This window comes from Taudactylus pleione, unplaced genomic scaffold (genome assembly GCF_031769625.1).
Source record: "Taudactylus pleione unplaced genomic scaffold, aTauple2 ptg000162l, whole genome shotgun sequence".
Taxonomy (NCBI): Eukaryota; Metazoa; Chordata; class Amphibia; order Anura; family Myobatrachidae; genus Taudactylus; species Taudactylus pleione.
The window spans coordinates 8535710-8550019 of NW_028284564.1; the positions used below are offsets into that span (position 1 = coordinate 8535710).

Genomic DNA, 14310 nt, shown 5'->3' on the forward strand with positions numbered 1-14310 from the left:
AAGGAATAAGGGCAAGGCATATTAGGGCTAAAAGATGCTTTATCCTTAAATGGTCAACAGAGATGTGTTTAGAAATGGTGTACATTATATAATCTCTTGGAAAACAGAGGACCTGATGCAGGTATGCACGCACTGTCGATGCTGCATGCAAGCGGCTGATGTTTTAAGCCTGTGCATGCATCTGAGTTGCACTTCACATGGGAGATGCAGAATGAATTTGGATGGAAAAGCCTTGAATTTCAGTTTGTGTTACAGGGGGTAATGGGGGGGTTAGGTAATTACCGGCGTGTCACTGTCAGTGACTGTGTCTAAAGACACAGGGCTTTATTCAGAGGCGGCCGTACGGTCTACAACCGCACGGCCGCCTCGATGTTTGTCTAGTGCGCATGAGGGAACCGGCTCCTTCATGCGCATGCGTGAGACCCGCTACGACCGACAGCGCCGGTCGTAGTGGGTCTCTTTCCAAAGGGGACGAGCTGTCGATGTTGATTGACAGCTCGCCCCGTTTGGAAGGCGGGCCGGGGGGGTGGCAGCCCAAACGGAGGCGTTTCCATGGGAACGCCTGCCGTTTGGGGGAGGCCCCACTGACATCACTAGTGATGACAGTGGAGAGCTTCCGGCTCTGACAGATTACCCTAGGGTCTCGTCGTAAGCCCCGATGGTCGCGATGGTCAATGACCATTGCGACCATCACCCTAGCGGTCGTTAGAGCTGTGGGTGTTAACCCACAGCCTAACGACCGAAACAGAGGCGGCCAGTCAGGATGCAAGCGGCCGCCCAGTTTCTGAGCGACCGCTTGCATCCTCCGACCGACTCTGAATGAGGGCCACAGTGCACTGACACTGGCGGCCATGTTCAGATGGAGATTTTGCGCCTCCATCGGGCTGGTGCAATGTTTAATGGTACGAATGATGGTGCATCTTAATAGTCTCAGTAGGAAGACCATCGGCTGTTGCATTAGCATAAAGATGCAAATACATCCACCTCTGAACCAGGCCCAGAATATGTTAGAGATCCATAATTAATGGAAAAATGTAATTAATTTGATGTGTTAATTCATTTTTGGAGTGCTCCATTAAAGTAAATCTATCAAAACACAAGTAAAAGATGTACAGACACTAGATTACAATTAGGGCCTCATTTATACTTTGATTAATTTTTGCTCCAACCACTCATGTATAGGTTCTATTGTAAAAGAATGTGCACTTTCATGTGTAAGTTTAGTCACGTGTAACTCCAGATACGCCTATCTCCTAAACTGTCAGGGGTACAGCGGAAATATGTAGACCTGCGTCTAAAGTTTAAACAGAGTACAGTTGTGACTTTAATAGTGTTACTTTTAAATATGCTTTAGACCTATAAATTATAATTTTCAGTACTCAACTTACACTTAGCTGTCCCCATTCAACCTCTTCAGCTATCGGGTGCTACATACAAGATGTGCTGAAATGAACATAGGGAAACATTCTGGTACACACGCATAGTATGGAAATGCATTATTGTTTATGACACACATATGAATGTACACAGTGATCAAAGTGGGAATTTAGAACTGGGGGTATGGAAATTTTAATTGAATGGCCAGGGGTCACCCCAGACACCCAGAAGCTTTAGAAAAAGATTCATTTTAAATGCTTTTAGCACTAGGTAGCAGCATATAACACATATTATATGATGTAAGGCTAATCACCCTGTATTCACCTTTCCTTAATGCCTCACGTTTTCTACAGTATCTCTCTCATGTTTTCCCTGGGTTTGTTCACCTATTTGTATGTCTTCCATGTGTTCTTTCTGCTTTCTCTTGCCTCTTTCCTTTGTCTGTCACTCTACTCATGTGCCTATATCTTCATCCCAAGTAACCTTCTTATTCCCCCACATGGGTCTCTTTTGTGTCTGATCATCTGCTTCTCTCTCCTTTTCTCTGCACCTCTCCCTTTCTGATACCTTTTTAGCTCCAGCTTCCATCTCAACTCTTGTGCCTCACTCTTTGCTTCTCCCTCTCTCCCCTGCACCTCTCACTGCCTGCTTTCCTCTCCCCTGCACCTCTCACTGCCTGCTTTCCTCTCCCCTGCATCTCTCAGCCCCTGCTCCTCTCTCTCACTCCATCTCTCACTTCTTGCTCCTGCCTACCAATTTCTGTTACTGCTAGTAATATTTCTCTCTCACTAGTGAAGTGAGTATTCTTACTTATTATGCCAGACAATAAGACATACTTGCCTACTTTTGAAAACTAGTTTCAGGGACATTATAGTTGGTAGTAGAATGCGGAACGCGGCGCGCTGTTAACGGGACGTGTCATGCTCTGCTCAAAGGGTGTGTCTAACTCCACCTGTGGCCGTATCTACTACCACTCAGGATGTGTCCTGCACTGAACCAGAAGACTCCCGCAGGATGCGGGAGGATAGGCAAGTATGCCCCTTACCCATATAGTTTCTAGCATACACCTCCTCATACCCACAGTGCCCAGAAGATGCACAACCCCCATATCCATACAGTGCTCAGCATACTCCACCATACCCATAATGTTCAATATACACCCCACACCCTCCCATACCAACACAGTGCCCAGCATACACCCCTTCCATACCAACACACACTCACACAGTACTCAGCATATACACACCCCATACCACCACAGTGCCAAGTATATACCCCACATATACCATACAGTGCCCAGCATGCACTCCCCATACCCACACACTGACAGTGCCCAGCACAGTGGCTTGCACCGGGACCCGCTGTGGTGCAGGGGCCCATAGCCACCGCTACACCCGTCGCTAGTGTCCCCCGGGCCCCACAAGTGTAGTGCAGACTGCAGTGAAAGCGGTCAGCACTACACAGCAACAAACACACAGCCGCCAGTGGAACTGCTACTGGGGGCACTGCATAGGGGGGGACTACTACTTGGGGCAATGCATAGCAGGGATTACTAATGGGGGCAATGCATAGGGTGGGACTACTAATGGGGGAAATGCATAGGGGGGACTACTAATGGGGGCAATGCATAGGGGGGACTACTAATGGGAGCACTGCATAGGGGGGACTACTAATGGGAGCACTGCATAGGGGGGACTACTAATGGGGGCACTGCATAGGGGGGATTACTAATGGGGGCACTGCATAGGGGGACTACTAATGGGGGCACTGCATAGGGGGGACTACTAATGGGGGCACTGCATAGGGGGGACTACTAATGGGGGCACTGCATAGGGGGGACTACTAATGGGAGCACTGCATAGGGGGGACTACTAATGGGGACACTGCATAGGGGGGACTACTACTGGGGGCAACGCATAGGGGGGACCACTTCTGGGAGCACTATATAAGGGGCACTGCATAGGGGGACCGCTGCATATGGGGACCACTACTGGGGGCACTGCATAGGGAGCCCAAAGCATATTCTTGCACCTGGGCCCGCCGCTCTCTAGTTCTGCCACTGGCCCAGCATACACCATCCCATACAGTGGTCAACATACACCCCCTATACCCACAAACTCACAGTGCCCAGCATACAGCCCCCATACCCCTACAATACCACAATGCACTCCGCACCCCCATAGTGCAAGACACAACAGTGTTTACACAGGTAACAGTATATTACTTTACTATTCTATACCTGTATACCTGTAGGACAGCCACATAGCATCTGTCATAGCCCTGTGTCGAGCAGCAGAGAGCAGGGATAACTAGAGGAGAGAGTAATTACTGCCCTCACTGCAGAAGGGTAGCGGCCATGTTGCCGAAGCTCTATAATTCCGGATACCTCTCTCTCATATGCTCTCCCCCAGGTGGCCACCGGCAACAACTGCAGCTAGAGCAGTTTATTTCCGACAGCAGAGGAATGCGGGGGTTTTAATTATTTTCCGGGGCATCGGGAGACTTGCCTTGATTCGGGAGTCTCCCAGTAGGCGTGTATGAGCTAGACACTCCCTTTTGGCAGAGCTGGCCACACCCCTCAACGACATTCTACCACCTTCTACTGCATAATCTCCCAAAAACTAGTTTCCAGAAGTAGGCAAGTATGCTTTTTTGTCATATGAGAACACATCGTACATCTAGTTTTAAAAAAAGAAAGCTAAACAAGACTTGTAGTGAATGGATAAAGATTATAGAGCTGCTGGAACATGTTACATGGAGAAGCTGTCTACACACACAAGTAGGTTTGATATGTGTAAGTAAACATGTGTACATTTACTATATGTTACAGCTGTATGTACTTCTTGTAGAACCCCTTTTTTACACATTTGCATAAATATTAATCAGTAGTAATGAGAATGAGGACATCTCATGCAGTAGCTTGAGCATGCTCTCCGTGCTCCAAGCAATCGTTCTGTGACATCAAAGTGTATGACACCTGACAGCTTTCTGAGCTATGCTAGAGAAGATTCATGTGCTGATGACAACACCTATTTTAAATAAACTGCAAAACATCATAGCAGATAGTACACCACAGCAGGGAAGGGGCCAATATTATAATTGAATTACTCAAGAGTGAGTGGAATATGTACATCGCAGTTATGTTTTTACTCACACTACAATTAATGTTACTTTTTGATAAACTGAATAATGTACACTTTACTTTTCATCTCTTTGATAAATAAACCATAGTAAATATCAAATAATACTATACTTTACATTCAAAGTGATTATGGTTGTTTTTCTTCTATTAACTTATGTTATACGGAAGTTGAAAATAAAAAGAGCATTTAGCAATTCTATAAGACCTACTTAATCGTAACAACAACTATGAACAAAGCACTGACTGAAGGTCATCACTGGGGAAGCACAAGGTTCTTTTATTGAAGCCTGGCTGTCCTCCAGCAGCAGAACGTCCCTACACTGCACCTATCACATTAGGATTTTGCGCACTGCATCAAGACAAGATTTTATTGACACTTTTGGGAAGAAATGTGATCAAAATATTAATGCCATTGCTGTAAAATTAGATCACATTTTTCATACTGTGGCACTGCACTAAACCTATACAATGTATTACCAATGTGCTGAGAAGAGAATATAGCACTCGTTCCTATAAAAATCAACCTTAGGTCCTTACGTAATGGTGCACTGAAAGAGTTAATACGTTTTAGAATGAATCAAAATGAACTAGCAAATATATATTTTGTAATTAGAAAACATCCAGTTGAATTATGAAGACAATAGCACTGTGTAACGCCCTGCAAGCTGTAGCTGTAATTATTTGTCTTCCATAATGGGATAATGGGTACACTTTATCAGCTCTGTAGATGTATATACTGTATATACAATGTAAAACTACATATAACTTTTAAGGGTTGGGTATGAGATCCCGGCGCACAGAATGCCGGCGGTAGGAATCCCGACGCCGAAATACAGACGCCTGCAGTTAAGTAATTTAACCCTTCCACAAATCCTCCCACCTTTTCCTTTGCCTAACCCTCCTCCTAGTGCCTAGCCCTAAATCTAACCCTAGAACTTACGTTTGAGATCGCAGCCACCCGGATTATCGAGCCGAAATTCTGACCCGTCTGGATTCCGGCGCCGGGGTTGTGAGCGCCAGCATTCAGTGCGCCGGGATGCCATCTACATCCCCATTTTAATTTAATTTAAACTACTACCATCTTCCTTTATAATCTGCTAGGATGACGAGAACATTTTTAAGGTTTATGCCAATCAACATGAAACCTAAAAACAATTTGCCCTAAAATCATCCCCATTTTCTAGATTTCATAAACAAAAACACTCAATACCATCAGATTTCATGTCTTCCAAATAGGAGATCTAAAAATGGATGCATTGATATTCCTTATACAGTACTTACACTGGTAGCAACTCAACAGACCAGCAAAGATGGCTGAGGATGGGAAGCAGTCGGGAAGCCGACGGACGTAATCCCGACCGCCGGCTTCCCGACTGTTTAATCCCAGCAAGTGTCTAATGACAGGAGTGGAAATCCCGATGCCTGTCATTAGACCTACGCCAGGAGCCCGACACCCGGCTTAACGATCGAAGGTAAGCTGGGCGCAAGGCGCGGACAGCCGCAGGGGGAGGTTTAGGGTGTGGGCTCCCGGGGGGGACTTAGGCACCCCCCCCGGGAGACTTAGGGTTAGGCCACGGGGAAGGAGGGGTTAGGGTTAGGCACTTGGGGGGTGGTTAGGGTTAGGCACCCCTAAAGGAGAGTTAGGGGGTAGAATTATGTTAGTTTATACTTATTGGAGTTGTGTGGAAGTGCTGCTGGTAAAGAAAGAGAGAGTTTGCCTTTCCTCTCGTGATAAATAGATAAAGAACAGGAAGTACTTTACCGCGCTCACCCTTGGTGAATGGTGTATGTCTGGTGCATATATACCAGTCTCTATGCACGATAAATCACTGTCTAGGTGTACACCAATAAAAGCATAGTGATGTTCAGTCCTTTACTGTGTCATCATAAATAAAATGTATATTACACAAATACAAATCAATATCTCCTCAAATCAAATAAACAATGTCCGTACGAGCATGAAAAAACAGTCAGTAAAATATGTGGATATATAATGACACCAGAATAAAGAAAGAAAAAAAGGGGGCAGTATGCTGATTACAATGAAATAGTATACATCGGTGGCTACAGTAGGTAGCCACTTATCCTTGGTTAGTCCTTGCGGATGCTTGGACTAAATGAGTCAGGTAATAAAGTGTCCAAATGTCCTTGGAGTATCTGTTAGGGTAAATATAGGTTCAGGAAAAAAGTCTAATTGGCTTGTTGCAGCGGCGTCTCGCTGATATTGATAGGTGATGGGTCTGATTCACAACCCCAGAGGAAGGCTAAACAAGCTGAAACGCGTTGGGACACATCAATACTATTCCAAGGATAAGTGGCTACCTACTGTAGCCACCGATGTATACTATTTCATTGTAATCAGCATACTGCCCCCTTTTTTCCTTTCTTTATTCTGGTGTCATTATATATCCACATATTTTACTGACTGTTTTTTCATGCTCGTACTGACATTGTTTATTTGATTTGAGGAGATATTAATTTGTATTTGTGTAATATACATTTTATTTATGATGACACAGTAAAGGATTGAACATCACTATGCTTTTATTGGTGTATACCTAGACAATGATTTATCATGCATAGAGACTGGTATATATACACCAGACATACACCATTCGGCGAGGGTGAGTGCGGTAAAGTACTTCCTGTCCTTTATCTAGTTTATAGTTATCTTTGGACATTCGGGATCTTCACCCCTGCCGGGCTTCCGCTGTCGGGATTTGAACCTTGCGGCCGGCGGTAAATCATACCGATTCCCGGAAGATCACCAAAATCCCTCTGGTGACAGTGCAACGTATTGTTAATCATTTTTTATACGGCTCAACACGGTGCTCACCCCAGAGTGTGCGGCCACCTTAAAGGTTCACTGAGCCGCAAAACTATCATTTTCAGATATGTACTATGAAATACATGATTCAGCGTTAACCTGATTTTACACTTTGCAGAAAAAAAGCATTACCACTCCACTCCAGGCAGCTGAAGTGCCTTCCACATGTTCTAATGTTATCTAATGCAGGTCAGAAAGCTGAGAGGGCAGTTACCAGAACTAGCGTGGCATTACTTTACTGCAAAGAAAGTTTGCCAGGCTGTTTGTCACTGTGTATGCGGAGTTAGAGAAGCCCGCTCTGTTATCATGGCAGAATGCTGTAAAAGAATGAGACCATGGTGGACATAAAGAGGCAAGTATAAACACTACAGTTATGTCCTGTACTGTATAGAGAGAGAGAGAGAGAGAGAGAGAGAGAGAAGATGGGTACAGGATGACGGCGCTCGGAATCCCGGCGGTCAGAATCCGAACGCCGGCATCCCGTTACAATGCCGACACCTAAAGGTAAGTACTCCTAACCCTCCCTCCCCGCAGCCGAAACCTAAGCTCCCCCCTAGTGTCTAAGCCTAACCCCCCCCCCTCATCGCACCCTAAACCTAATCTGCCCACCCCCGCACCCTAACCCTCCCCCCTAGTGCCTAACCTTAGCCACTAATCGCAGAACTTAGCTTCGAGATCCCGGCGGTCTGCATTCTGACCGCATCCCAGAGAGAGAGAGTCAAATATTATCCTGACTGCTGTCATTACCATACTACTTGATTCAAACAGTATAGAATTGTACACCGACAATCTCTTCATGCAAATAATGCTGGTCACTTTATGTTTCCACTCGTTTATAATCCTTCTGCCTCTCTTATATGAAAGTGTCTCATCTCTACATTCTGCAAAATGTGCACAGAAATGTTATTATGTTAAATTCAAAACAGGAATCAAATGAGTCATTATTGCTGGAGTGTTATAGAAAATGAAAAACATAATATTTTGAAAGAGATTTAGACCATTGATACAATAAAAGTGAGAGAAAATATTCATGGTACCTGCTAGATGGAGTCAGAAGTCAGACACTGCACAATAATATGTTTTTACTGATTGTTTTTTGTTTTGTTTTTATACCTTAAAATAAAATTTGATTCTAATCATTGCATATTATTGGCATCACTTTAATGTACACTGTAATAAAATTCACAGTCACATTGTCCTTTCTACATCGAAAGTGAACATAGGCCCTCATTCAGAGCCGCTCGTTAGCGGCAGTACGCTCGTTCCGAGCGATGTTTGCACATCTGCGCATGCATACGGTTTTTAGTACGCATGCGCGAACCAGTCAGTGCGGCCGAAAATCGTTGGTACGCAATATAGCGAGGGCCTGCTATTTTGAGTGACAGAATGAGGCGTATGTGGGTGGTAACAGGGGAAGGTGCTTGAAAATGGGGAGTGGAGATCCGAACGCAGGCGTGCTTAAAGGTCAAAACGGGCGTTTTATGGGTGTGTATATTTAAAACAGCAGCGTCATTGACCACGTCACTGGGTTATTTTATAGCCAGAACTGCTCGCAAATTTGTGGTAGCAAACACCAACCACAAGAATAGCGAGCAGTTCATACGCTGGTCGATGTACTCGATTAATCTAATAAATAGCGGACATGACGTATGATGCGAGCGGCCAGGGGGCGTTTTTAACAAATAAACGAGCGTATGTTTTGCTCGCTCGTTCAGACTTAGAGGTGTGAACAGACTGCAATGTGCGTACGGATCATTTGAATAGCCACCCCTTGTTTTTAAACGAACGACCACAAATAGCGAACGGCTCTGAATCAGGCCCATAGACCATTATGAAATGTTATTTTACATAAATACTACAGCAAGTATGTTCTTATACTGGGGCATTATAGTCCATCTTCTTGCTCCAACTTACTGAGATCTCTCTCCAATTTCTTAATGTTTACTCTGTGCATCATCAGAAACTGCCCATTCAGGTGGAGCACAGGGATGTCATATTTATACCGATCATACCAGGCTGCGTTCTCTGGGAGAGTGATGTCCACTTGTTCTAAAACAAACTAAAACAAATGTAACATTTAGAAACACAATTTTATGCTCAAATATACACACACACTATGGGCCTGGCTCAGAGCTGTACGCTACGTCGATCTTTTCGCAGTTGAGCGGTTTTCGCCTGTCTGCGCATGCGTCTAAGTCGCATTGTGTGTGTGTCAATGTAAACCGCCATAGCCACTTGAAGCCAGTGTTTATTCGCAATGTGATTGACAGTCAGGGAGCGTTTGCGTCTGGTAACAAGGAGTGTCGGCTAAAAATGCAGGTGTGTCACAACCTTTTTCGCGGGTGTGTCACATCCTGCGTCTGCGATCTTGTAAGCAAGAAATAAGGCCCCGGCGTCTCAGTTCCCAGTGGCCATTCTGCGTGACTACAGAGTCAGGACTGCTAACAGAATAATCTGAGACCGATGCTGCGTCTTTGTACGCAGATGCATGGATTTGTGGGCATCTCAATACTTATCCCGATGGCTGCAACATTTGCATATATTCGCATAGCAACTGTGGTGGCAATAGTGTACATCTCTGAAACAGGCCCTATATTCTGGATTTATATAAGAAATTAAACATAATTCACAATTCAATTTAGACTACACCTAAAGCATCCATGTTCATCAAATGTTCCCAAATTATTATTTGAACGCTAGCAAAATCTAATGGCCTCCTATAGTCTACATAAAGTAGTCTAATTGTGTATGTATATTATATATACTGTGTATATATATTAGGGATGTGCAGGCTCGGATAGGTTCGAGTTTGCACGTGGAGTTCGGATTTTTCCCTCCAAAAAAACGGAACTCAGAAAGAGGCAAAACGTCATCTTACATGGACGAACATCATCATTCCTGGACGTCCAGGAATGATGATGTTCGTCCATGTAAGATGACGTTTTGCCTCTTTCTGAGTTCCGTTTTTTTGGAGGGAAAAATCCGAACTCCACGTGCAAACTCGAACCTATCTGAGCCTGCACATCCCTAATATATATATATATATATATATATATATATATATATATATATATATATATATATGACACCCAGTGTAACATACAGTATGCTGCAGATCTTTCCCTATAAAACCACTAAGATCATATAGAACACATGATATGCAGTCCTTCTGTCAATGTTCAAAATGTTGACAGCATAATGTCGATATATTCTGATTGTCAACATTCACAATGTTGAAACTGAATCTCGACACCCAGAATGCCAACACTTGATTTTAGAGTTAGGCTTATATTGAGATTGAACGGCAAAACCCTTTGTCAACATGCCGAATGTCGACATTATGACAGTGTTGACATTTGACATGTGGACAAGATATACCACACCCTAACAAATTGGGTGACTCTGTGACTAATGCTGGATACACACTGGCTAACATATCGGCCATTCAATTGAACGGCCGATATATTGTGTGCCCATCGGCCATTGTGAGCAGACGATATGTCTGTGAACGACGTTATTCACAGATTATCGAGTCGGCTGTGCAGCACTGTTTATGGCAGATATATCTGTTCATCGTGAAATGTGTATGGGTGGTCAGCTGACCTCCCATACAGTTGCAGCAGAGGCAGCCAGGGAGGGGGGTCGTGCTGCGGGACCGCAGATGATGATTGTTCAGTGTGTATGAACAACCATTATCTACAGATATATCTGCAGATCAGTCGACCTGCAGATATATCTCTCAGGTGTGTGTACCCAGCTTAAGGTAACCATTGCTCACTGCATTCTTCTTCAGATGATGACATTTAGAAGCAGTGACCTTTTATCATTAGACATTTTTGTTTATATCCCCAAAAAACAACATAATTGCAACTACAGATGTATTAAAATGATTTTTTTTCCATGTCAGCACTCTCATGCATAAGAAAATCAACACACAGGGCCCAATTCAGACCCGCTCGCTAGGCTGCGTTTGCACGCAGCCTACCGATGTTTGCAATCTGTGTATGCGTATAAGTCACAGTGTGCGTGCGCAAACTAGCCCATGCGATCAGGAAGCGTTTGCTCGCTGCGCAGAGTCAGCTCGCTAGAATGAGTGACAGGACAAGCCGTTTTTGGGTGGTGACGGGATGGTCAATGGAAACGGGGGTGTGGTGGTGCGAACGAAGGCGCGTCTAAGCATCTTAATACCGTTTTAGAGGCGTGCATAATTAAGATGCAGCGTCACAGTACACACTGAAGCACTCGCAATGCTTGTGGTCAGCCACAAGTGCTGCGTATGCTTCCGATGGCACTCGATGTTACTGATGGTTGCATTCACTTCCTGGAGATGACATGGGAAAGTGGGCATCTTAAGACAGGCTGGTGAGCGTCTAAATACACACCACGATCGCTCACCGAGACGTAGTGGGCGTGCTAATGCCTTGCGATCGCAGGATTTGCATACTTTGGTTGCGTGCGAACGCATCTAGCCAGCGGGTCTGAATCGAGCCCACAGTACCAAGAGCACAGCTATAGTAGCTGAAACTGGGCATAAGGCCTGGGCTTACACCTTTGTATGCTATGGACTAGAAAGAACAAATGGAGCAATGATCAAAAGAATTAGTGTCATCCATTCACTCATACATTGCACTTTATTTTACCCTACTATAAGAGTTCAGCATTGTTACTGGAATGATTTCCATACAAAGTGATGTGTGAAAGCCATTTGCCTGCTTCATTATGTACCATTGAGTATTGAGAATACAAATGCCTGTAAATAAGAGCTCTAGTATCATTAAATATTTAATTTAGCTTTCTAAGAATGAAAAGGGATGGCAAGTGTAGCATTACAGGTCAGACCACTGTGACCCACACATGTAGCTCAATTCATCAGTGTTTCACTGATAATAGCCTAACACTGTACAAGTCTTTGGTATTGAAGAGTAGTATCAGTATTTCCACAATAACCTTTTTTCCACAAAATAAAAATCAAGGTTCTATTACTTTTAGTGTCCCTCGGTAAGCTGGTCATCGAAGATGTCCAAAAGAGGCCAGGACATCTCTGTCTGCTGACAGAGATCCTGGCCTCTTCCTTCCCCACCAACAGCAGACTGTCAATAACGGATAATCTGCTGGCCGCTGTCCATGTGATTACGCAGGACCTGTTCTGCACATGCGCAGAACAGGTCCTGCACATGCGCAGATTCCCGGTAAGCAGGAATCTACATTCAGCTGAATCAGGCCCTAATATCACTAGTATATACCAGGATGTAAAGAAAAATATATATTTTAAATCACACACTTCTGCAATACAGCAACTGCTGCATCTTGTCTCATGCCCCTTCTTACATCCTGGGAGAAACAGAACTCCTTCCATCCATTACACCATGGGCCATATTTACTAAAATGCATGTTTTTAGAAGTAACGTTATTGCCCATAGCAACCAGATTCTAGCTATTACCTTCTATAAGACGCTAGATAAATGATAAGTAGAATTTGATTGGTTGCTATGGGCAACATCTCCACTTCTAAAAACCTGCAATTTAGTAAATATATCCCCTTTTGTATGGAGAGTACTGATTGGATGGAGGGATAGTTCAAGTGACGGGCTGGCAGGGATATTGACCAGGGAGCTGTGGGCCCATGGGTGTAACCAGAGTTACTCCACCAGTGCCGCTGCCAGCTTGGCTACTGCTGGTCAATAGCTGCTGGGGACTAGAACCCAGGGGCTCTCCACAGGTGCGTGTTTCCTGACATTCGAGGCTCACTGCCGTGTCTCTCCTCCAAGCTGCACCGCTAAGAAAGAAGAGCAGGCAGTACAAGAAGGTAAGTTGAAGGGGATGGAGTGACGGGGGGGCAGGAGGATGGAGTGACGGGGGGGGCAGGAGGATGGAGTGACGGGTGCCAGGAGGCTGGAGCGACTGTTGGCAAGAGGATGGAGTGATTGGGGGCAAGCGGATGGAATGATTGGGGGCAAGAGGATGGAGTGACAAGGGCAGGAGGATGGATTGATGAGGCAGGAGGCTGGAGTAGCAAGGGGCAGGAGGTGACACAGGGGGCACAAGTCTGGAAGAACCTGTTGTATGTTGACATTGGTATTCCTACACAAACAGACATCTTCTGGGCTATGTGATCTACATGAATAATGAATACCAAATGAAGACACTGCCTGATTGAATGCAGTGGAAAAATCAGCCCTGGGTGAGCAAGTGCAAAGCCCTGGTACTTGTGACTGCCAATATGAATCATAAAGAGGAAACCACATTTTGCTGAGCTAGCCCATGTACAATATTTCATTGTGCTTTATACTGGCATATGTGTTAATGTTATTTAAAACAATAACCTTTTGTAAATGTTTATTATTATAATAGCTTAATCCTCAAACAGTGGCTATTTTACATGACCACTCCCACTACTTTATTAGGACTACATTACACAGCAAACGGCTGTTGCAGTTGCAAGAAAGCAATCTGGAAGAAGGACCTGGAAGTGGTGTGGGGGGAACCTGACATCAGAGCTCATCAGTTTTGTTCTGCTACTTTTTCATGCAGCACAGAAATACTGGGCAACTTTATTTTAACAATACAATTAGAGTTGAGCTATGATGTGTACCCCTCCCAACTCTAAATCTTTGCACATATTTAAATTTGTAAGCCCCTCTGCAGCACAACACCTTCTAGCCAAATTCACTCCTGACTCTAAAAGGCCCATTTATTAATGATCACATTTGCAATGCAATCTGGGTGTGATATTAGTGCCCATGATCACATTGCAGGATGCAATCATACCAGCTAAATGTATGAAGAAGCACATGCAGGGACAGAGGCGCCGAAAGGTTATGTGCTGGGAGAGAAGTGACAACATCAGCGGTCTCTTCAGTTCCGTGCTGGCGATCCTGCACATGTATGGTCTACAGAACACACATGCTCGGGCGGCCATTGCCTGGGAAGGGTTCCCATGGAACCCTCTCCCGGCTAAGTTTGC

The 14310-nt window shown here is 44.6% G+C and overlaps 1 protein-coding gene across 1 annotated transcript in view; it reads right to left on the minus strand.

Moving 5' to 3' along the window:
- Positions 1-8461: 8461 nt before the first annotated feature.
- CUNH5orf63 (chromosome unknown C5orf63 homolog) overlaps positions 8462-14310 on the minus strand; it is a 60961-nt gene continuing 55112 nt past the window's right edge. The window contains exon 4 of the mRNA XM_088475166.1: positions 8462-9405. Coding sequence (XP_088331292.1) covers positions 9232-9405 — 174 coding nt within the window. The 3' untranslated portion in view covers positions 8462-9231. The remainder of the gene's footprint in view (positions 9406-14310) is intronic.